Below are 24,441 nucleotides of genomic sequence, written 5' to 3'. Positions count from 1 at the left end.
ACCGTAGCGGGTCCGGCGCGCCGGCAGCGTCCGACGCGCCGCGAATCGCCGTCTGACCGATACGATACTTGTAATGGGGTTCTGTCTATGACAGGAAACCATTGCGCCCATCAATGCACAGTATGGCGTGTTGCGGTGTGATGTGGTGGGATGTGCCGTTGCGAACATCCACTACATCCATTTTAAGATTGTGGATAGTTTCACCTTCAACCAACCTGCTTTGCCCGTAGCCATTTCATGCTTACGTCTACTCTCGATTACGGGAGGGCGATATATTTTTTTTGCGATAGCAATTATATGGACACTTTAGGCGCATTTCTGCCGTCGCCGTCGCCGTGAGGTTCCGCATGAGTGAAGGCCTGTGAGGGTGAGCCGGCGAACGCGGTTCAATCTCGCGTGCGCGAGCGAGGTACGCCGCCCAGATGCGTGCCATATCCTGTGGCGCGCGAGGCAGGGGCGTCAGGCGAGGGAGGAGGCGCGTTCTTCTCTGGCGGCTGCTAGGGAACCACTACTACTACTCGATGTCCTCCTCGCCCGCCACTCCGTGGAGACAACGGCGGCGTCTACTACAGCGTTGGCCAAGGGAATCGCGGACGCCGTAGTAGACGCCTTTGGCGGAAGCCGTAGGGACGCGTTGCCGGCGCTCGTGTGTTGAAAGCGATCTGCGACGTGGCCAAAGTGCGCGCCCGCGCGGGCCTCATCTTCAATGCGATCTGCGATGTTTGCAGAGTGCGCGTAGTGTCGGTAGCTTCGTATGCGCTATGGTTTCGACGTTTCGTTCGCGTTGAAGCGAGAGATGCACGAAGGTCAATTCGCGATTCCTCACTCCACACTTTTGACAGCGAGTTTCCGCGCTCACTGATAGAGATGTGTTCGTTTACCTGTGCGCGCGTGACACCGTACTGGTTAATTTAGTTAAAACACGTTTACGGGCTAGTTGGGTTGAATCCATGATAGAATGTGTAAGCGCGACTAAGCAAGGACCTAGAAAGAAGCAGACACACAAGGACAGCGCTGTCTCTGTGCGTGTGTTTCTTTCCACATCCTCGTTAAGTCACGCTTACACATTCTATTATTTATTTATTTATTTATTTATTTATTTACATATACCGCAGGCCAATATAGGGCTATAGCAGGAGTGGGAACTTTATACATTACTATACATAACAGATTTAAAAAACACAGATATACACAAAAATATGAATGATAAAAAAGAAGTACTTTACATGTTAGCGAAGTGCCTACCAATGGTAGCTATAAAATATCTTAGTGATAGTGAACGAATGTTACCGGGTAGAGAATCCCAAAGCTCTATTGCACGTGGAAAGAAAATGTACTTGAATGTGTTAGTACGGGCATAAATAGGTGTTATGTTCAAAGCGTGGGAGCTAGGGGTACAACTTGTTAACTTGGTAATCACTGTTAATTCAGTTAGCAAGCGAATGTTTACAATTTATACGGCCGATAAAACTGCTATCCTTACTTCGTACGGCTACTAATTTGTTATCGCAATTGGTGCTTCGCTTTTCGGGCGGAACTGCGATTTTCTTTTTTTTTTTCCTGGTTACGAAATGTGAGAAATACATGCGGATACCACGCACTGCGCAAAAAAAATTTAAGCGAGGCTTTCATTGGTGTTTTCGAAGAACGCTGCTCTTGCTTAGCGACCACTTGCAAGTATAGAGCACACGACCAAAGTGGGGCACATTTTCACCGGAAAACGCCTCGCTGGACATAAACTTATGTCGCCGGAACTTGTGGATACCGCGAATGACGACGAAGGAAAGTGGACGACGATATGACGACGTACGGTGAAAAGACGACGGCACGACGACGAAGGACGGAATGACGACGATGGAACGAACACGTACGACGGCATGGCAATGACGGTATGACTAGGAATGCATGAAGACGACTGTATGACGCAATGACGGCGATGGCATGATAACGACGGAATGACGACGACAGCGTAATGATAACGGTATGACGACGTCTGCACGATAACAATAGCATGACGACGGCTTGATGGCAATGAAATGACAACGCAGTGACGACGAAATAGTGAAGACGGCGGAACGGTGACGACGGCAGTACAACGAATAAACACCGAAATGAAAGCTATGAAACGACAGAATGACAACGACGGAATGACGATGAAGCATGACGGAAACGACGTACGTGTTTGTTTTAGAGCTCACGTCCGCGCTTACATACTCACCACCTGCCGCCGCGGACAACCTCATCTTATTTTGTTGTATAGCGCAAGCTGAACAAGGACAACAGAAGGCACATTTGACACACACAGCGCTAACTTTCAACAACAGATTCATTTCCCGTTCTCGTCGCTATATATACACCCTCGAAACGTCCTACAGCACGTGCAAAATTTCAGAAAAAAATGAACAAAAAAATAAACTGGGAACCACACGTAAGTAGTTTTTTGACTCGCATATTCACACACATGTACACGTTCAGCGCGAACAAAGATACTTGAGCTCTCTTGAGGATAATGAAATGGAAGGTTTACTGACGCATGAGTCGCCGAATGTTGATATCTGTTTAGTTTCTATTATCAAGCGCGTCATCTCATGCTTCTACTCATGATGACTGTTTCTTTAAATCTAGGTTTGCATTTGCATCTCTGGCAATGGATGGCAAGAAAGCAGTCACCGGCCAAGTTGTTTACTTTGTTATTGTGTTCTTGTAGTCTGTCATTTTACGCATCTGCCTGTTTGACCAATGTAGGATCGTCCACACTCGAGAGGAATGCGGTATATCACACCCACGATGCAATCAATCCATTTGTTTTTATGTTCCTTTTCGCATTCGGTACGTGCGATTCTTTCTGGCCTTGTGTTTCTACACAGGCTGACAAATTTATTAGGCGCCGAAAACATAACGTTGATGCCACTCCTTCCAGCAATCTTCTTTAATCTATGGGAGAAACCCTGTATGTAGGGGATGACAGCCTCAGTTTGCACTATATCCGGTACCGGTTTGCACTATCTCTGGTACCGACCAATCGTGCAAGAGAGCACCTTCGTGCATGCGTGCGTGCGTGCGTGTGTATCCCAGCAGCATAAACTGACAGCAGCCAACAGCAGCTACACCGAACACGGGAGGGTATAGGCAAAGAAAATTTGGCTTTAAAATAACACACAAGACAAAACGGAGGCTGCTCGTGCGTTAGCCATCTACGAAAAATAGCGACGTTTCTGAGACGACAGAAAGCTAAATCGCGACGAGCGCACACGAGCGAGGAAGCGGGAACGAAGGAGGAGGAGGGAAAAGGAGGCGAATTAAGCAAGAGCGACGTCCCTAAAAACACATATATACACCAAGGTTCGTATAACAATCGCCTAATGACTGGGGCAGATACATCTGAGCACGCACGAATCATTTCGCTTTTTTTTCTTTCTCCATGCCTTGACAGCAAGCCATCCGCACGTCGTACGGGAAACGAAGCATCCCGTGGAAGAGTGAGCGCGCAGACACGTACGCACGCACGCGACAGATCTGCGTGGCAGAACGACCACGCAAAACGATCCGGTAATTGCGCGCGTCGCCATCTCGGGAGAACGACACCCGCGAGGCAAGCGGCGAGCCATACAGCAGTGCACGAACCGTCGCGGCGACACGTCCTCGAGAAACAGCTTGCGCTGACACGAAGACTGCTCCCCACGCGCAGACGTCACCAACCGAGGCGGTCGTCTCAGAGACAGCTATGGTGGAAAGTTCGGCCATTCCGTGCGGTGGACAGCGCAACGCGGTGTATCTGTCAGCAGGACTGACACATATCTGGCTATACGGTATATGGCATTACGTGGGTGTCCCTTTCTCGCACTGCGTACCAGTTAGCACTTATTCCGCATATAGATGGCTACGCGAATATGCGCACTCCGCCAATATATACAACAGCAATGGGAGGATCGCAGTGCGAGTTTACATTACACGAATTGCGCTGTCTCCGTGATTGACCCATGCACCAGCAATGCACTTACTCTAGGACTACACCGCGGAAATTAAAAAAAAAAAGTCGTTTTAAGCAAATACACACGAAATGAAATTGTGAAAAGTCCAAACGTATTCCAAAGCGTCACAATACAGTTTATATACAACGGCACCGTGAACTCACGCAGATCCAACGCACATCTTGGAATCTATGCGAAGCGAAACTCTCGTGCTACAATCGATTAAAGGCCGCAATACTGCCCATCTTCTGCATCAACAGGGTCCTGGGCATGATCATCGAGTTCCACGGAACAAACACCGAAACGGTGCAGAAGCCTACGACCAAGACGGAAAACGCCACACGACTGGTACGCAGAGTGGCTATTTGTCACCACGGCCTCAAAGAAGACAATCTGCTGCATCTCGTACATGCGTTTGTTCTCTGCCACTTCACTTGCGTCGCTGCCATGCACAATTCGCTACGAGCTGAGTGCAATAAACTCAACGTCCTCATTCGACGGGCATTGAAACGGGCCCTCGGCCTTGCGATCGCCACTACCACACAGAAACTCCTCGAGCTCGGCGTGCAGAACACACTAGAAGAGATCGCCGAGGCTCAGAAGCGAACGCAGGTCACCCGACTCACGACCACGAAGGCGGGCCGCCACACTCTGCACGAGCTCGGCTTCTTCTCCTCGACTACCAAGGATCCACAGAAGTTGACGCCAGTTCCCCGCAAGATCCAAGAGTTCACGATCGCTCTTATCGCCCGGGCAAGGCGCCTGCCTTGCCCGGGCGACCACCACGTTAGTTTGATGCATTACTATCATCATCATAAGTCTATTTTACGTCCACTGCAGGACAAAGGCCTCTCCCTGCGATTTCCAATTAGCCCTGTCCTGCGCCAACTGATTCCAACTAGCGCCCGCAGATATCCTAATTTCATCGCCTAGTCTTCTGCCGTCCTCAAATGTGCTTCCCTTCTCATGGCGCCCATTCTATAACCCTAATAGCCCACCGGTTACCTAACCTACGCATTGCACGACCTGCCCAGCTCTTAATGTCAATTAGAATATAGGCTATACCCGTTTGCTCTCTGATCCACACCGCTCTCTTTCTGTGTTTTAACGTTATGCCTAGCATTCTTCGTTCCACCACTCTTTGCGCGGTCCTTAACCTGTTCTTCCAAGTTTCTGCCCCGTATGTCTGCCCCATATAGCAATGTTTTAAAGTGCTGCTATTAAGCAACGAAACTCGCCGCGAGTCCTCTTGGTACCGCGCAGACTCAGAGATTGGCCAATATGCACCTAGTAGCCGTGTAATTCTTGACCGCTATAGAGCTACATGTGGCGGTTTCGCATCGTTGTATTGAGGGGGCGTCAGCCGCGCCCTGATTTCGCTCGTGTTGCTCGATCTCTTCAACACCTCGCATCGTGACGCTGCGAGGCGTTATTTGCATATGACAGTGAACTCATAGAGTTTTATATATGTATATACTTTCATAGCGCCTTACAGAGCTGTGTACCATTGTACAGTATGGTCCACTTTTACTGGAACAAGCGGTTAGTGTGCCACCATCGATAATCGCCGAAATGAGACATAAATGCCTATGGACTCATTTTTATGTATAAGTGTACGAGCACCTGATTACATCAGCCGCTTCTTTCAATAAATCCGAACAATTGTTCTACTTATGCTGGCTTTATTACTGGTTAGGTGCTCCCTTTAATAGATAGTACTGTACATACTGACATATAGCATCGTATGCAGTTGCATAGCGTACACCGCACCAGTGATACAAACCACTTATGAGTAACTGGAACACAAGCATAGTCTTTTTCTTAATTATATATATTGAAGAGGCGTCTATTAGTCACCGGCGTTTGGGACCGACAACTAGAGCAGGGCGCGGACTCCCAGCACGAGCGACGTTCCCCGAGCAAAAGCGTTGGAGAGGATGGCGCACTATAGCGTCCCTCTTCTTCGCTACAATTACCCCCGGGAACGAAAAGGGAGCTGTCCGGCGACCTAACAGCTCCTCACTATGAGTGGATCATAGTACGGCTTGAGGCGCTCTACGTTGACAATGTCTCATCCACGATGGCGCATCTTCGAAGACGGTTCAACGGGTTCGATCACGTAGCTTATGGTGGATGCGCGTTCGACGACACGGTAGGGCTTTTCATGCTTGGGTAGTAGTTCTGAAGAGAGACCAGGTGCAGCTGAAGGAACCGAGTCACACAGGCGCTCCAGCAAGGAAGCTGGGCGCAGAAGTGGTGTCAGCGCGAGTGCTCTTCCGGTGCTCTAGGTCAATTGAGGTAAAGACCCGAGCGAGATCGCAGTACTCTTCAGCATATCTTGCCGTGGCAGAAAGGGGCGCACGTTCAGATGTATCCGACCAGTATGGTAGAATGGTGTCGATGGTGTGCGACAGGTGCCGATCGTAGAGTAAGAAAAAGGGTGAAAAGCCGGTGGTGCTCTGAATAGCGGTGTTGTACGCGTATGTCACGAAGGGCAGAATGACGCCCAATGCGCGTGGTCGGAGGTGACCTACATAGCAAGTATGTCGCCGAGCGTAGGGTTGAAGCGTTCCATAAGGCAACTACGGCGTAACGATGGTACGCCGTAGTTGCACGATGAACAACTGAACAACGTGGCACTCTTTAAGAATGGCTTCAACTACTTCGGACAGAAACACACATCCGCGATCACTGAGCAGTTCCTGAGGTGGCCCATGACGTAGAATGAGAGAGATAGAGAGAGAGGGGGGGGGAAGAAGGAAAGGCAGGGAGGTTAACCAGACTGAGTCCAGTTTGCTGCCCTACACGTGGGGAGGGGAATGGGGAGTGAAAGAGATATATATAACATGAGTCTATACCCCACTTTCACATGCATTAAGTTAGGTGTAGGATGCCTATAGTCATAGGATGAATCGACAAAGCAGAAAGGAGACAAGATCGCGCGCTGTAGCTGCCGGGAGGGAGGCAGTTTCGACGTATCGCGTGAGGTGGTCGACTGCCACAATAGCCCAGCGGTTTCCAGCCGACATCAGGGGGAAAGGGCCCATACAAATCGATGCCGACGCGCCCATGCGGCCGGATAGGGGAAGGTAAAGGTTGCAAAATGACAGGCGAGAGGCAGGGTGAAGATTTCAGGGGCTCACAATCGGGGCATGAGCGAACGAATTTCTGAACGTAGCTGTACGTCCCTCGCCAGTAGTACCGCTGTAGAAGGCGCTGGTACGTTTTGAAAACTACGGAGTGTGCACACTGTGGATCGGCGTGGAAAGTTGCGCATGTCGCGGGACGCAGACTGCGAGGTACTACTAACAACCACTGGCGCCCGTCGGGGTTATAGTTGCGTCGATGAAGCAGATTGTCGCGAATGGCGAAATGGTGACCTTCACGACGCAACGTGTGAGTGTTTGGCTGTGCTGATGAACCAGAAATCAAGTCTATAAGGGAGGCAATCAAATGGTCATTGCGCAGCTCAGAAGCCATGGTGGTGAGGTCGAACGAAGAAACCGTAACTGGGATAGTGAGCAGTAGGCGTTGTCGTCAGGTAAGGGAGAGCGCAAGAGGGCGTCGGCGTCAGAATGCTGGCGTCCGCTGCGGTACAGCACGCGGACATCGTAGTCCTGCAGGCGAAGTGTCCATCGGGCAAGGCGGCCCGAGGGATCTTTCGAGGACGACAGTGAACATGGTGGTCCGTGACTACGTCAAATTGACGGTCATACAAATAATGCCTGAACTTTGTAAGATACCAGATGATGGCCAGGCATTCTTTTTTCTGTCGCAGTGTAATTGGTCTCAGCTTTCGTAAGTGGAAGACTTGCATAAGCCACGACATACTCAGAAAACTCTTGTTTCCGCTGGGCAAGCACAGTGCTGAGGCCAACACCGCTGGCGTCTGTGTGCACCTCGGTAGGGGCTGTCGGGCCGTAATAGCGCAAAATTGGCGGAGACGTTGGCAAACGACGGAGCTTTGTGAAGGCCTCGTCGCACTCAGACGACCACGAAGTTAGGGGTCCGTTGCTTTAAGTAGCTTCGTCAGGGGCAATATTATGGCGTTGAAATTGCGAATAAAGGGTCTGAAGTAAGAGCAAAGACCTATGAAACCGCGCAATTCTTAGACGGAACCCGGCGACGGCCCAAAGTTTGGCTGGATCTGGAAGTATTCCATCCTTGGATACGACGTAACCTAGAATTGTCAGCTGCCGTGCTGCGAATCGACACTTCTTCAGGTTTAGTTGTAGGCCAGTGTTTGTTGAACAAGTCAAAATGCGCCGGAGCCGTTGAAGGTGCGTGGCAAATTCAGGAGCGAAAACGACAACGTCGTCAAGATCGCACAAGCACGTGGGCCACTTCAAGCCGCGTAGAACTGTGTCCATCATGCGCTCGAAAGGTACTGGCGCACTGCTGGTATTACATTAAATTCGTATAAGCCGTCGGGTGTGACAAAGGCTGTCTCCGGCGGATCGGCGTCTGCCATGGGTACTTGCCAATGCCCTGAGCACAAAGTACTGCAAAGTACGCAAGCAAGCAAGCAAAGTAAGCAAAGTACAGCAGGTGGCGGCACCAGGTTCGCCGAAGACGTTCCGATCATTATAAGCCGTTATCGCTCTTTAGCGCCTTATCCATCCGCGTCGAACCATCAATAACTGTGATCAATCGTACTCTGGCGGCGGCGGCGGCGGCGTATGGCAAGGCCGCGCGGGCCGTATGTTGAAAGCGATCTGCGATGGGGGCAATGAGTGCCGACTGCTGATAGCTGCACGCGCTGTGTTCTCGCCGCTTTGTTCGCATTGAAGAGAGACGCGCGGGCCCCTATCTTGAAAGCGATGTGGGCAGAGTGCGGCGAGTGCTGATAGCTTCGTGAGCGCTGTGTTCTCGCCGCTTAAGCCAGAAGCCGCACGAAGGTGAATGCGCTCGCTGCTGCGGGCGCTATGTTGAAAGCGATCGTATTCCGGGACGGACGGACGGCTCCTCTCGTTGGGTAAGCAATGAAATGCTTACGCATTTAAATACTTTCCTGGAGTACATATGATTTTTCGTAAGTGGAGACAGACCCCCTCCATCATATGGTGGGCACGCATAAACATTAGCTTATAGCAGAGTACCAGGAAGTGCTTTCTTTGCACTTAAAACAAGTTTGTTATGATTAAATTTTCCGCATGCATGTTTTTCTAAACATGTATATTCGTGTCACTGATTTTAGGATGAACTCTGAATGTCCTGTCAGATCATATGGGAGACTATGATATCGGTGATCTGCCAAAGTTAATATACTTTAGCCAGAAACGATGAGCTATTATGTTCCAATGAGCCTTTCATTTTCACTAACAGAGTAAAAACACTTAAGCTGTGAGCTGACTTCGGCTTTCGTGGCTTTCCTTCAGAGGTGAATGATTGACAAACGATGGCTTAACCTCTGCTGGTAAGAAGCTACTTGAGCTGCCACTTAGAAAATTATTTTTTATATATGCATATAACCTCCTTTGGTGGATATCCCACAACAGCCATGCTGGAATGCTAGCGCTCACGTTCCCGCAAAGTCATGACCCTAGTCACGGGTCACACAGCAGTCTGACCCAAACACACAGCACAGTTCAAGCTTAAAACACTGAGTGTTTCAAGTTTCAGTTTCACTTAGGTTTCAGTTTGTGCGCCATCAAGAAGCGACGTTTGTAACGCCAGTGGTGGTGCTAGCGCCGTTCCTTATCACGCTAATCTTGTGAGACACCCACCAGGGCGCCGTTTCTACTGTGCAGCAGCAGGTGCTTCACTTTCTGCGTCTCCTCAAGATGTCACTCCCACGTGTTATGCAAGCAGGTTCGATTACTGCGCTGAAAATATGGATTTTTTTGCGAAACCAGTATGCGTGGACAGGAAGTCCATGTGGACAGCGGCCTTAAAGTCACAGGTGCCTGAAGAGGAGACCATGAGGTGGCAGAACACAATGATGGCGAAATCTACCTTGTAAATGAACAGTACCCACAAGACCAACATTAAAATGGAGGAACTGTGCAATAACAGTGGTGGCAGTGTCCTCTTCTTTGAGGCACGAGCAGGAGCACGGCGCACGCTTGTGACTGCGCCACTTAGACCCGCCCGTTGACTCCATATGTCGGACATGTGGCCTGGAGGAGGAAAGCCTGGAACACCTAGTCCTCCGGTGTGCTGATTTGTGCCTACGGAAAACAGAGGGCACCACACTTCCGCTGGCACTGGGATTCGAGAGCGAGAATGGAGTGCGGGAATGAGGTGTGGTGGTGTAACAAAGGACAGATTGGCACAGTGGTGGCATACGACTTGGCAACAATACAGAGTGACCAATTCTGAGGGGAACAGATGAAATGCAATGTCTCATCATCAATATCTGTGCACCAGGTCGAGCTGTGTGTACAATAGAGCTGGAGTCAGCCCTCTCCCCCTGTCCCTTTACTTTTTTCCCTTTCTTCCCCTTTCTTATCACCATGTATATATTATTTTCTCCAGTCTGAGCACTTTAAAGCAGCCCACCCGCTACAAAAGGGTTAGTCACGATTCATCATCATCATCATAACTAATTTAGTGCTGTCGCAGTAAATGAGGTCAGTGCAGAAGGAATCACTGAAGACTGCTGCCTTTGTTTCTCGACTTTAGTTAAAATTGTATTTGCCGGCAAGCAAAGGAAGACACTTTATACAGGTACACTGCACCGAATAAAGCCATGTGAGCTGATAGATACATCAATCTCTGCAGTGGCGTTCAATGTCACACATTTTTAGCCATGGCTCATATGGCATTATTCTCTAGCTCACGGCGAGCTCACGGCTGAAAGCCATCGGCAAGTCTGAGTCCCAACCTGAAATTATCATCTGTCCTCTGCTGCAATGTCCCTATGCACCTTCAGCCCCATTCTGAGCCCTGTAAAATGAGCACATCCCAGCATCGAGTTATGGCTCCATCGGTATATTGTTATCACTCAAATGTTCTTATATCACCAACACAGGATGGATGAAAGAGTCTGGACCTCGAAGCCCTTGGTAGCACAGGTAGTCAAGTACCAGCAGCGTTTTTAGATCTCTTTTGAGTACCAGTGGGAGTCTAGAGAGTGAGGTAGCATGTGTGCGCTGAAAAGCACATGCACACGTTTCCGACGTCATCGGCTTCCCCCGTTTCCCTTTCTTCTGCATGCCACAGAAAGGCTAAATCGGTATCTCAGGTCATCTTCTCCACCTTTTAAGGTGAAAGTCTCTAATGGCTCATGCTTACGGCCACGGCGGCGTCCGTTTGCAGAACATGTACACTCCACTAGGGGGCGCTCGTGACATCATCGGAGTGGCACGCGTACTGCGCATGTGCCCAGTAGATGGTGCCACCCTCGCGCTCCAAAACGGCGTCGGCAGGCGCTCCTCGCTAGCCGAGTCAGTCGGAGGTCTCCGAAGCGCGCTCCCATTTCTCCAGCAGCCAAGCGCACTCGCGCTGCCGAACGAAAGCGCAAGTCACGGCAGGCTCAGCAACAGCATTTGAGAGGAAAGGAACAGCGTCTTCCAGAGTCTCCCAACACAAGAAGGTTGAAAGCCAATGAACGGATGTGACTGAAGCTACTCAACCGGTCTCCTGGGACAAAGGCTAAAGAGGCAGAACGCAAGCAACAACAACGCCTTCGGAACAAGCTCCAGCAACAGCAGCAATAACAAGGCACTTCAAGTGGGAAATGCCAGCTTCCAGATTCCCCCAACACCAGAAGATTGAAGATCAACAAGAGAAAGCGTGTAAAGCGACTCAATATGTCTCCCAGAACGAGTTCGGAATGAGGGCTGTAGGCGCACTAAAGCAACAACTTTGAAGTAGAGACGGGATTCAAAGTAGGACAAGTACCAGTCAAATCCGCCAATAAACGATTTAATCACCATCACAATGCATTCCAATCAAACAGAGCAGTTCAGACAACACCAACAGAGGCAGTCATAGAAAGGCTTTCGCCTACCGCAGTTTAGCGATGCAAAGTGCCCACACATTTTTCTTTAAAACTCTGCTTCTTAACATATCTTTGTGCTTCACAAAACTGTTCTCAACTCAGACATGCTTATTCCCACCACTGCACGAAAGACTTGGAGGAAATTACCCCAGTAATCTAGGCACAGTCTGGCACAATTCACAACTAAACATTGTAGCTCATTCCTTGCACATTATTGCACATTGATTGATTGATTGATTGATTGATTGATTGATTGATTGATTGATTGATTGATTGATTGATTGATTGATTGATTGATTGATTTACTGATCACTCGATTGATTAACTGATTGATTGAAAACAGTTATCTAGGGCTTTGGATTCAGGCCTCTGGCAAGGCATCTGGCTGGCCTGCCAGTGACTAATGGTTTCATTCCTGGATGCTGTGTTTCATGTTCGATAGAAATTACAGTGTGTCGTAGCGGCAGTGGAGGATGCAGATGTACTTGCACTCTTTAAGGACAACACCAATCTTGCCTAGCCATAGGGCTCATGTTGAAGCTTCAGTGTTTTACGTCAACCGTGTTCTATAGCAGTAAGTGCCAGCTAAGTTCATAGCAGTGCTGGCTGTCTAGTCATGATCTTCTCCAGAAGACGTACACAAAGCAATATTCCAAGTTTTATATCAACACACTCAGGCAATAACACCAGCCTAGGCTCCGTGTGACATATATGCAACAATAATGACTGACAAAGTGAATAACACAAACTCAAACTGTGCAAGGCTTACTAATGTCTTCGCATCCACACAAGCCTCCGACATTTGAATTTTTTTGAAATTCATTGCATATATAAGTACATTTAGGCATGAAATACATACAAAAGGAGGTGTCATAGTCAAAGACTGTAAGGGCGAGACCTCCTGTTAATACTTACAACAGGAAAATAAGATATGATACTATAGCAAATGGGAAATTGGTGCATACATGATTAAAATAAGAGCATAAATACGTTATAATAATAAAACATACGTAGGACGGCACATTCTAGGAAGGGTGCTAGAATGATATCATCTGCATATACATTGCTAACTTTGGTGAGTTAGGGATATCAAATATATTGTCTACGTAAAGCGTCCATAGTAGGGGCTCTGGAATCATTTCTGTACATACATTTAATGGTCCTATTATACAAACTGCTGGGTTTAGTTAAAAGCCATTCTTCTTATCATATTGAATGTGTATTACTGTGAAAATATCACTACCCTTGAATATTTCGAAATCTATTCAAAGATACTCCAAATACCCACATTAGGTGGTCAGTCACTTAGAATGTAAGCCTGCTGACAGAGATTGTAACGAAAAGTGTGCTTTCTAGCCTGTAGTCTTTACACTGCAGTATCATAAAGCAACACTAAAGGCATTCATTATGTGAATCTATAGGTTTATTAGTGCCCAACATATCTAAAGTGCCACTTTTACTGCAAATGCAGCTGTCGTACATGAAAACAAAATGGTAGAAATGTAGGACAGGACAATCGTGGTCACTGCAAAGATATGCAACCAGTTTCCTGTAATTGGTAAGCTATAGTCAACCGCCTATATAAAAATCTTTCGCCTGCACATTTTAATGCTTAATAAATTAAGCTTGGCCAATTTTTTATTCCATTTTCAGGCACAGGATCTCACCAATGCTGACTGTTCATGCCGTTCTGTTGCCACTACTGTAGGAGGAGCATGGTGGTGCCTGCTGCGTCTGCCTCTCCGACTCATCGATGGCAGTAGCAAGCAAGAGTGCTTGACCTCCCAGATTGCCTGTGGTGTACTCTCTTGGTGCACAACACCAAGATTTTCAGGATTGATGTCGCCACAGTCATTATTCTGATGTACTACTAAATCTGCGAAAAGTGGCACATTAATCCAATATGCCCATTTCCAGTTTTTCTCCAGCAGTACTGACTAAGAGCATGGCAGCATTATTCATGACATCCCATGAAACCTCGCTTACTCCATTTTAAACTTCACATGCAGTGCTGCGAGATATAGGGCCAATTCATCACTGCCTGCCTTCATATGAAAACAATCTTGTGGCACATTGCTGAGACATAAATACAGTGGAATCTCGATAAATGGAAATCACTTTAACAGAACTGCCTCTTAAAGGGAACACCATCTTCATGGTTGTTTGGTTTTGTATTCATGCAATTGTATCCGGCTTTGCCTCCCAGTAAATGGAACTCCTGATAAATGGAACCAATTTCCATTGGCCCTTGAGGTTCCGTTTAAGGAGTCCACTGTATATAGAAACATTGAGCGTGGCGATAAAATGTTAAACCTTTCAAGTTATGCCAGTAACAGGTAAAGATGGAAGTATGTGATGGTGTCAAACTGCTTAGACTATCTTTATTTGCTTTTGGTTCTACTGCATATTGGTCACTGAGTGACAAATGGTATTGGCAGCTTTTAAAGCCTCTTGTTTGATGCCCGCTCTGTCTTTGTCGGAATGGCCAAATCCTAAATGCATGTACGCTTAGGTCAGTCACAAAACTTGTTGATGCTTAATTTCTCAGGCATACATACAACATCACAGCAGACGCACGTGCATCTTACATAGCCATACTGCAGCTCGGAAACCTCAGCACAAATGTGGGGGACACAATTTAGAGACTGCAATAAGTGAAACAAATTAAGTTACCTAACAAGTTACCCGAAGTAACACTATAAGCGCAGCGCACTGGCCATGGCAAGATTTGCTGGGCTCTCAGCACCCGTGACTACAAGTGAATGTGAGCAGGCTGCAATCAGTTGCAATCAGTTAGTTAAATCGGGTTTATTGGTGCAAAAGCAATTTAGCTATATGTTCCACCAGTCACAATAAGATGCACTCAGTATGCAACGAGGTCCACATCAAAGTCTGGCTGCCAGCTACACTCGATTTGCCTTATACATTTATTTTCATCACAAAATACCCCTGGAAATTTTCTGTGCACTGTCCAATAAAATAAAAGAAGCGAAATACTGAATGATAGCAAGCACAAAGCACCAAATTCACATGCCTTGTACTTTAGTGAGAGAGCTAAACATAAAAAAAACAGCAGACTTCAATGGTTCCTCCAGCTCTGAACTCATTTACTACAACAGCAGGCTCTCACAGAGGACACCCCGTCATCTTCATTCACTTAGGCATTGCCTGCTGTGGCCTCCAATGAACATGCACAGATGCCCAAACAAGACTGAAGCCCACGGGAAGATTCAGACTTGAAGTGGTCAGCAGTGTTCGAACTATTCTGGAGACATTGATCAGTTTAAGTCTACCTTGTACCATACATCCCTTATTTGATTACTGTTGATCATGCAGAGATGCCACAGCACTCAAGAGTCTTGCACACAAAACACCACGCAAATTTCCAAGCTCCAAAGCAGCATGAAGGTGCTAAGCTGGGCTAGTTGGTTTATATTCCGCATGGCCAACAGCACAGATGATGAGACAAGTCCCGGGACAGGACAAGACAAATCTGTTATGGCTATTTCACCTCCCCCATCGTCTGCACTGTTCATCATGTTCTCCATGCCGTAGTAAGTATGTCCAACTTCCAACTTCCAACTTTCAACAACTGCTCGTTGTTGCAGGGCATAACTTCCATCTTCAGTGTACCCTACAAGTACAAGGCCAGTCCAGTCCAGTCTATAGCAAAATAAGTTAATACTAACTCACAAATATTTTTGCAGGCTACGCACTCACGTTTCTACTAGCGTCCACACATACTCACCAACACACACTCGGTTCCACAGTTGCTTCCATTCACATTTACCAGAACTCAATCAGGCCCATACTCGTGCCCACTGCCATACATACTCTCATCCTCTTACACTTGCCAACAGTCAGTCACAATCGTACTCACGTCCACTGAAACTCGCCATCTGTGACTTACATTCAAACATGCATTAAGTAGACCACACTTCTGTTCCACTCACATCCATTCTAACTCACTGTACTCAAGTCCACTCGCACCTTTCGTGATTCACTAACAGCGTGTCTAGCCCCTGTGAAATAAGCGGGGGGCCAGTATAAGTTAGTGTACTTGAGTGAGTATGCTGACCTATGCTTTACTCCCAGTGGTGGACAGTTCTCTCTCTCTCTCTCTCTCTCTCTCTCTTTGTCATATGGCAAGGGTAAAGCTGACGATGACTAGGCGACCTGAGGACAACAAGATAAGGATGACTTGACGATGCCAAAACAAAGTATGGATAGACACAGTAAACCCAGTTTTGAGCCTTTAACTGCTGTCACTGTAATGTTAAACAACGAAATGTGCAAGGATAGAAAACAACATGCATAGCTTTCACAGTTAGTCCTTCCAACACTTAACCCCGTATTCTCAAAAGTCCCTCGACTCAAAGCTCTTCCTCCGCTCAATGAAGTTGACCACAGTCGTGCCCCTCGACTGATGAAGATGCTACACTTCTCAAGAATTACAATGGGTGATCACGAAGCGCAGTGATCACTTCTGTGGAGGGGTGGCTTTTCTATCTACTTTCTTGAGTCAAGGTGGAGTGCTGAGTAGAACGTTCTAGGATACAGGGGTTAGTCTTTTTCCAATTAGCCCAGATTAGGTAATTTTCTCGCAAATGTATACACATTGCATTTAACAATTTTTTATCATTGCATTCTTTAACTGTCACTGACTACAGAAAAGAAGAGGCTACTAAAAGCAAGTAAAGGTCTATCAAATACACAGTGCCAGATGAAATTTTAAGAAACATTCACTGAAGAACTCACTGCTGCCAAGGCTTGAGGCACTTCTCCTTGTAGCTGTCAATCACCCACTCCTTGGTGACGATCTTGCCACCGGCTGCTTTCACTTGGCCGTACTTCGGTGTGTTCAGAAAGGCACACCTGGATGAGAATTCACATGGAAGGGTGCTAACTGCCCACATATGCAACAACTAATCATACCACTCATTCCATTCGTAAGGGGTAGTGCGTGATTAGCTGAGTCAAGGTAAGAATTGCAAATTCCCACGTGTAACCAAGCAAAATGTTTCTAGCACAAGTAAACAAAATACATCGGGCAGCAAATGATGAAATATGTTGCTACACAGCCCGCTCAGCATAGCTTATACATTTGGGTGTGGGCCCCAAATAACATAGTCATTACATTGAAACCAAAACCAAAAAGCATGACGCCACTGGAAACACCCATGGCTAAGCCTTCTTCCTTCTGGTTTTCCCCAGACAAGTAAAAGACCACTTTATGCATGGCAGTTATCATACTACATGTGAACTCAATCCATTCTGTTTGTGTTTGTACTTATGCTTCAAACAATCAGCTGTAATAATTGCCAAGTATGACACATGTGCAGCCCAACTATCTTTCGGCAATAACATGTCGCTATAACCTGTAGCAATGGCTTGTCATTATGATTACACTGTTGCTATGGTAACCTTACATATAGCTTGAAGTTAGGCATAATTTTTTACATTTTCTGGCATATAGTGGTACAGCATATATATATAGATATATATATGTACAAATGGGCATATCAAGAAATAATATGGCGGTTACTGCTGAGAAATCTGAATCAATATACATACATCATAATTTTTGCTGCAATACTACCTAAAGCGGTTGCTCTCTCTCTCTCTCTTTCTCTCTCTCTCTCTCTCTTACCTTTTTTTTAATTATAATTGTAACCAATGGCACCACCGTATGCATCTGTGCAGCTCATACAAAAAGGCCAGTAAATCAAAATATGCAAACTCAAGTAATGTTCCAGAGCCTGACCATCTGCATAAAGATTTCGGTTCTAATTCATTCTTTTTGTTTTGAATAACTTACACAAGGTGAGTGCAGGAGCGGTCCCAGTCTGCTTTGTACTTGGCCCCCATCTCTAGTGCTCTGTCTCGAATTTGAGAACGAAGTGGATTCTGGAAGCCACTGAGTACAAACACAACACCCCTCATGAGCTCTTCAAACTTCTGGGGGGGCTTAGTTTTCTTCTTTTCTGAGGAAAAATAAAGAAATAGAAAACAGTGATTCACCCTCGTTGTCTTAAGTAGGGAAAGAAAGTGTCTAAAGCTGACAGCTTGAAGAAGGTCACAAAATGTTAGCTTAACAAGCTGTAGATTTCTCAGGCTTTAGTATTATGAGTGTGCAAAAATTAATTTCAGCATGTATATAATACAAATAACTATGTCACATACTGTATAGACTCATGCTATTGCCGCACCCCCAACTTGGCAACCCAAAATTTGGAAAATAAATTGCCAACAGAGAAGCAATCGTTTTCAGTGCCCCAATGCCACAAGCGCATTGGCGAATTTTCACACACTGCATATTTCCGCATGCCGCTACTGGATGGCGAGATCCGGAGTGTGCTTAAGTCCATTTTGACCAAAAGGTTCAGTCCCATGTAAGAACCACGCCTCATCAAAATGTAAAAAAATAAAGAAGAAGTATGGCCCCTACACAAGTCTATTAGTTATAGCTTTTCTTATGCTTGTGTCATCTATGAGCTGTTTCTTTGGGCCACACAACATTTTAACCCTCAAATATGTCCCACTCTTGAATCTTTAGTTTCATTATTATGTGTCATTACAGTAAAACACAGCACAAGAATTAGAAAGCATTGCATGTTTCATTACAAAACTGCACAGTAAAAGCAAAATATCAAGCAGTACACACAGTAAGCTCCGCCGCCCATTCTTGTACTAGCTGAGGTCCTAGCCCCCTCAAAACTAGCAGAGCTTTGAAGAATTTGCATAGTGAGGGTCTCAACTCTGGCAGCCTTGATCCCTTGAGGTAGCATACAAGGGTTTATTGGCCAGTTGCCTGCTCTTTAGCTCATGTACGATGTGCCGCCTGTGATTGAAAGAATGTTCCACACCAGCCGTCATGGCTATGAGTGGCACTGGTAAACACTCCCAGGGCTAGATCTAGTAAATGTGCACAAATACCCAAGACAAGGCATAGGTGACAGCCTGCACCGCGCTGAACTGGTAGAGCATCGCACCCGTAATGCGGAAGAACTAAGTTAGGCTCCCACCAGCGACAAGTTGACTTTTCATACATTTTCATATATTCTCATTTTTTTTCTTTTCCTTATTAGTATTCCTGCACCTTAATTAACAGAATGGTTATATTTCTCCTATGCTTTCCTGAGCTTCAATGTTTGTTGGCTTGATGTGGTTGTGATGTAACTAACAAAAAATCAAGCACTTCAGTTCTCTTTATTACAATAGCTTCTTCAAGGGCCACTTTTGCCGAAGCGTTTGTGCAACCTGTAGTGTAATGCTCAACTGCAGCAAGGGCAAGTTATCCAATCAACACACTTTTGCTACCACACGCCATCACACAACCAATGCAAATTGTACACTAAAGTGAACAGAAACAGTTCCAAACTTAGCCTCAACATTGCAGTTCTACAACTGCTCCAGCTAGAAAATGTAGATGTTAAAGGGGTCCTGAACCGCTGCTCAAGCTTGTTGGAAACACACAGCCTGCGGATAGCATACACTGCTGTGAACATCTCGGCCAATTTTTGCAAACACATGGAGCTTGAAAATGAAGCGCGAAGTCACCTTTACTTCAAACACCCTCTTTTCAAACAGAGGCCTTCTCAACCATATTGAAGCTGCTGGCAACCGAAACATGTCATAAACCAGATTTCTATTGGTGGCTGCTATTGGTCGATAGCTGACATTAATCAAGAAGGCTGCTTGGATCAGAGTGCTCCTTCCTACGGTTACTGTGTATATAAATTGATGCAGTTAGCTAACAGGCTGAAGTAAGCGAAAATCTGTGTGTCGAGTTTCAATAAGAACTATGCACTTGCAGAAGAGGCTGACTATCCCTGTTCACACTTGACCACGCTCGCCCACGTAGGAATTAAACTTTGGCCACACTGCCTATCAGTGCCGCAGCGGTCGGGTCTCACTGATTTCTATTAGTTCTGAACAATCAACTTGCCCTGAACCAAGCGAAACTTAAGCCCAGACGACAATGGCGGTTAGGATCTACAAGGGATGCACACTGTGCACTGTACACGCTCATTTGCAGCCAATGTTGCTCCCGGTCACTCCCGGCCACACACCTCGGCAGAGACTGCTTGATACTGAGCCATTAACAAAGCTTCAAAATGCATTATTTGGGTTTTTCTACTATCCCTACAGAACAAAGCCAGTCCGCTTCATGTAGCACAGCCAGGCAGGAGCACACAAGCGCAAGCGTGCACTTCAGCCCTGCCATGCACACAGCAAAAGCACTACAGCTGAGCATAGCTGCACCTGCTGCCTAGCGTAGATACTGCGGCCACCGTGGGGTACTGCCATGACCCCGCTCACTGTTGAGATATGGAGAGTACCGCATGCTCTGATTGGTCTCTGTGGGTGACATGGCTCCGGGGCATGATGACACGAGCTGGCCCGAGCACCCACATCTGACTAAGACAAGTCATCTGCTTCTGGAGTTGCACATCTTCGAGGTGCATCGCCTCATGGCTGAAGCTCGTTAGATTAGAAGTACCTTCAACGTGAGTCCGGCGTGCGGCATCAATCACTGAGCCAATGTAAGCGCTGGTAATGTACTCGCACAAGCTAACACAACCTTTTGTTCAAGCCTTGGAAATTGTGTAATTGCTAAAGAGATGAGTACAAGAGGAAATGGTGCTACTCCTGCCACACAGTATGAGAAAAAAACAGATGCATGCAGCTATCTAGTATACTGCAGCATAGCAGAGGGATGATTGACGTTAGTATAGTAACAGTGACAGGAACTATGTGTTGCCAACAGCACCCGTCAATTTCTGCTGATGGAAGAAACACTGGAAGATACACTGAAGTCAGGTTACCTAACAGCGTAGTTGGGCTTCGCAACCAGCACTGTTTTGCTCATTCAGAATGGAAGACGTTAAGGAGGAATGAGAAAGATAAATGTTAGCTACACTCGTATTAGGTCCTCTAGGTGCTAACAATTCTTTCGGGTTGCTTTAAAAAATATTTGAACCTTGTTGTACTATATGGTTACCTGCAAAAGACAGAATATTACAAATTGTGTGCAGTTATATATGCAGGTAGAAGGTCTTGCAAAAAAATTCAGTAGGTCAAATTGCCCTAACTATAACTCAAAGCACAATTATCATCGAGTAAATATAGCAGCAGCATCGTATAGTTCATGAAAGAACACAGAAGCAGATATCCTAATACAAAAGTTCTATTCCTTGGCTCCTGTCAATACACTGTAAGATCATGCAACACAAAAATGCTGGCAAGATTACGATGGCCCATAACTTCTTTTGTCGTATTCATGTGCAGCCAAGCAGTACACCATGAAAATGACATCAAAAAGAAGCAATAATTCTCTAACAGTAGCCCCATTGGAATCCATAAGGAACATATTCTGATTTTACCCGTGTACAAACTATGCTGCCCTCACTTTGTGAGGTCAAAGGCACAATCTTCTTCTGAAGCAATCAATAAACATAGTGTAGCTGTATCAAGCTGTAAGAGGCTTTTAAGGGGTCCCTGAAAAGGTTTGAATCAATTTTGTATATGTGTAGGGTACAGCTACAATAAAACATTCGTGCCACAATTTAAGTGAAGCGTCTGATATTAAGAGAGCTACAGACGATTAGAAGTTACCCTCCTCCATAGCTTCACTTTTTCTCCTCAACTTGTTTGCCGAGTGACCGGGGCTAAGCTCTGCCTTCACTGGCTCTGCGTCATGATGTGACGTCGTGTCATCTATACTTCCAGTTGTCTTGGAGCCAGCGTGTGAAGCCCCTCCAACCTCACCGCTAGCCACCTGGCCGTCCATCCCCAGTGAGAGCTATCCAAGCACCGTGTGTTGCGAGCGTTGTGTCGCAGTGCCGAGCGTACCAGTATTCCGGTAACAACAGGCAAGCTGGGTGTTTTGACGGATGGGCGGAGGCGTAAACTAAAGCCCTCCGTACTACTACTGCTGTGATGAAGGAGCTTTAGCATACACATACATGAGTGGACTAATCGGCCTGCACAGTCCATCCACTTGGTGGTGCAGAGCTTAATCAGTAAACACAGACCTAATATTGCTGTAACCAAGTGTAAAACATCTTAAACATTTAAAAAGACAATGTGTTCACAATTACACTCCTGTTAAAAATTTACACCAGTAGGAAAGCAGGATACATTTGGTTACTGCTATATTAGCTCTGTGTTTGCTTGAGCTCTATGCCACCAGACAGCTGCACCGTGCAAGCCATTCATGTTTGCACCTCCGCTCAGCCCCTAAAATGCCCAGTCCCCTAGTGCCTGTGTTTACCCAAATACCTGGGACACGCTTAACTCTACTGTGGTAGTAGATCCTTCAGCGTGAAGTGACAGCTGCAAACGCGTAGATGCTGGTGCCGATTGGATACCAACAGGTTAATGCACTGCAGCCACTCTGCTCACATGTTGCCTTGCAGAGGGACACATACTGCAGCTTGACATGGCGCCAATTGTTAGATTTGCCGCCCACAACGCAACAAGTGCAATATATGGTGCACATGAAAGGAAAGCTTGAGACCAACACTGACTGCACAGCTCGCGTCAACATGGAGAACATTGTAACACAAGCGGACAACACTTGCAGTATGCCGGAAGTACTTGAGTGCAATGATAAATTGTCATTATGTATTCTCTTTCCGCTACTTATATATTATAGAAACAAATTAACCAACATTCCAACTACTATGAACAACATTTGTTCACCATAAAGTTGAAAAAATTATTGATCATGCAACCTGGGTAGACGGTCGGATAGTGTGGTGTTGCCTCGATGGAGCAGCCGGACACGAAGCCTACGGGGCTCAGCCTAATGGCTGGGGTGTGGAGCGCCACAGAACAGAGACGGCTCCCTGCTTTGGGGACTAAACGAAGACTGACTTCATTCAACAAGAGAGGAGGGGGAACATGGCACGGCACACTGTGCCAACAGGCACGACCGCAATGTCATATAACGTTGAGGGCAGAGTGGCACTAGCGATCAAACACTTTGAAATTGAAACTGAGGATACAAGATAGCTCGCCCAACTGACCTCAGTTGGGCCAAACGCATCAAATGGGATGGGGTGGCTGAAAACTCAGGGGAGCGGTGCCACTGTGATCAGTAGTAGTGCACATTTCTAAAACCTTATTATAAATTACACGCTTTACGCAGAATTCTTAAATGTGTCCCTTAATGATCAGGAGGATCTACCCTAAGGACTCAGTATGTTTGTTCAAAATTGTTGTAGGTCCTTTTAACAGATATTTGCCAGTGTCATTCACTTCAAACTGTACTTCATGGACATACAATACAGTTTTACTTTGCTAGGACATGCTAACTCTTCAAAAAGAGAAAAAAGAATTTGTGTCTTGACTGTGTGTGTCTGTGTCCCAACAAAGCAGCTGTGTCCCGACTTCCCATGTAAAGTCCAAGAATAAAAGGGTGTTGCTAGTCCACAAGGCTGTAGCATCATCGCTTCAGGATACACACCTAGAATATTTCTACATGCCAAGTGGCAAATGCAAGCTTACTCTGAGCTTTTGGTGTCTGTAGTTTTTGCATTTCTCTTGGCTTTGTCTTTTCAGTGGTGGGCTTCTTCTTTGCCTCGGGTATTGCTGCAGGCTTCGGCGCTGCTTGCACGGTGTGGGCCTTCTGCGTTTTTTGTGGGGCCGATGAGGAAGAACTTTCTTCGGGTTCTTCTGAGGACGCCTTCCACTAAGGTCAGCAATATGGTTTGAGAGGGAAAAAAATACAGCTTTTCTACAATCAGACATTAACCAATAGAATGCAGGTTGTCATATTACTTTTGCCTTTGAGCTCTACAGTTTGTCACATAATGTGTTTCCAACATTGCAGCAGCATTAACCACCATCATCCCCTTCATCTACGTTCACTGCAGGATGAATGCAACTCCCAGCAATATCTGGTTACTCCTCTCTTGAGTCAGCTGACTCCACCTTATGTCTTCTTGTTGTGGAAACAGCACAAGAAACGAAGTGAGGCACACACAACACAAGCGATGACTACCAACTAGCCCAGTTTCGCTCAAACTTTTCCATCCTATGTTTTCAAGTTTTCGGTCATCATACCACCTAATCCACAGCTCTCCTCATATGCATTTCCCTCCCCTTGGCACCCATTAACTTTGTCTGGTAGACCACAGGCTACCTGCCTGTGGTCATTACATGCCCTGCCCAACCTCACCCCCCATTTCATCCTCTCAATCTCAACTAGAGTATATGCTACCCCCTTATGCTTTCATATCCACATCGCCGTCTTTTCCACAATGATACACATGTCACTTTTTGTTCCCTCACTCATTGCAGGTTCTTTAGCTTCCTAGCATTAACCACGTAAGCATTTGATTTCTGTTAACAAGATATTTAGCAATTGGTTCAGACAATGTTGTGAAGTTAAGTTGTATTATCATTTTCAGGCAGAACAACAACCAATTTTCAGCGCATAAGTTATAAGTGGTTCAAGCCACAAGAACAAAATACATATAGTTTATGCTCGTAACAATGGGCCCACGTACAAGAGAC

At 46.4% G+C, this 24,441-nt stretch overlaps 1 protein-coding gene across 1 annotated transcript in view; it reads right to left on the bottom strand.

The window, feature by feature from the left end:
• XRCC1 (DNA repair protein XRCC1) overlaps nucleotides 1–24,441 on the bottom strand; it is a 100,611-nt gene that overhangs the window by 53,285 nt on the left and 22,885 nt on the right. Inside the window, exons 7-9 of the mRNA XM_075692823.1 lie at nucleotides 23,431–23,614; nucleotides 17,735–17,900; nucleotides 16,675–16,791 (exon numbers count right to left, since the gene is read on the bottom strand). Coding sequence (XP_075548938.1) covers nucleotides 16,675–16,791; nucleotides 17,735–17,900; nucleotides 23,431–23,614 — 467 coding nt within the window. The remainder of the gene's footprint in view (nucleotides 1–16,674; nucleotides 16,792–17,734; nucleotides 17,901–23,430; nucleotides 23,615–24,441) is intronic.

The sequence above is a fragment of the Dermacentor variabilis genome, chromosome 5, assembly GCF_050947875.1.
Source record: "Dermacentor variabilis isolate Ectoservices chromosome 5, ASM5094787v1, whole genome shotgun sequence".
NCBI classification, from domain to species: Eukaryota; Metazoa; Arthropoda; class Arachnida; order Ixodida; family Ixodidae; genus Dermacentor; species Dermacentor variabilis.
The sequence above is the reverse complement of the archived record's forward strand: the minus strand, read 5'-3'. Positions and strand labels throughout refer to the sequence as shown.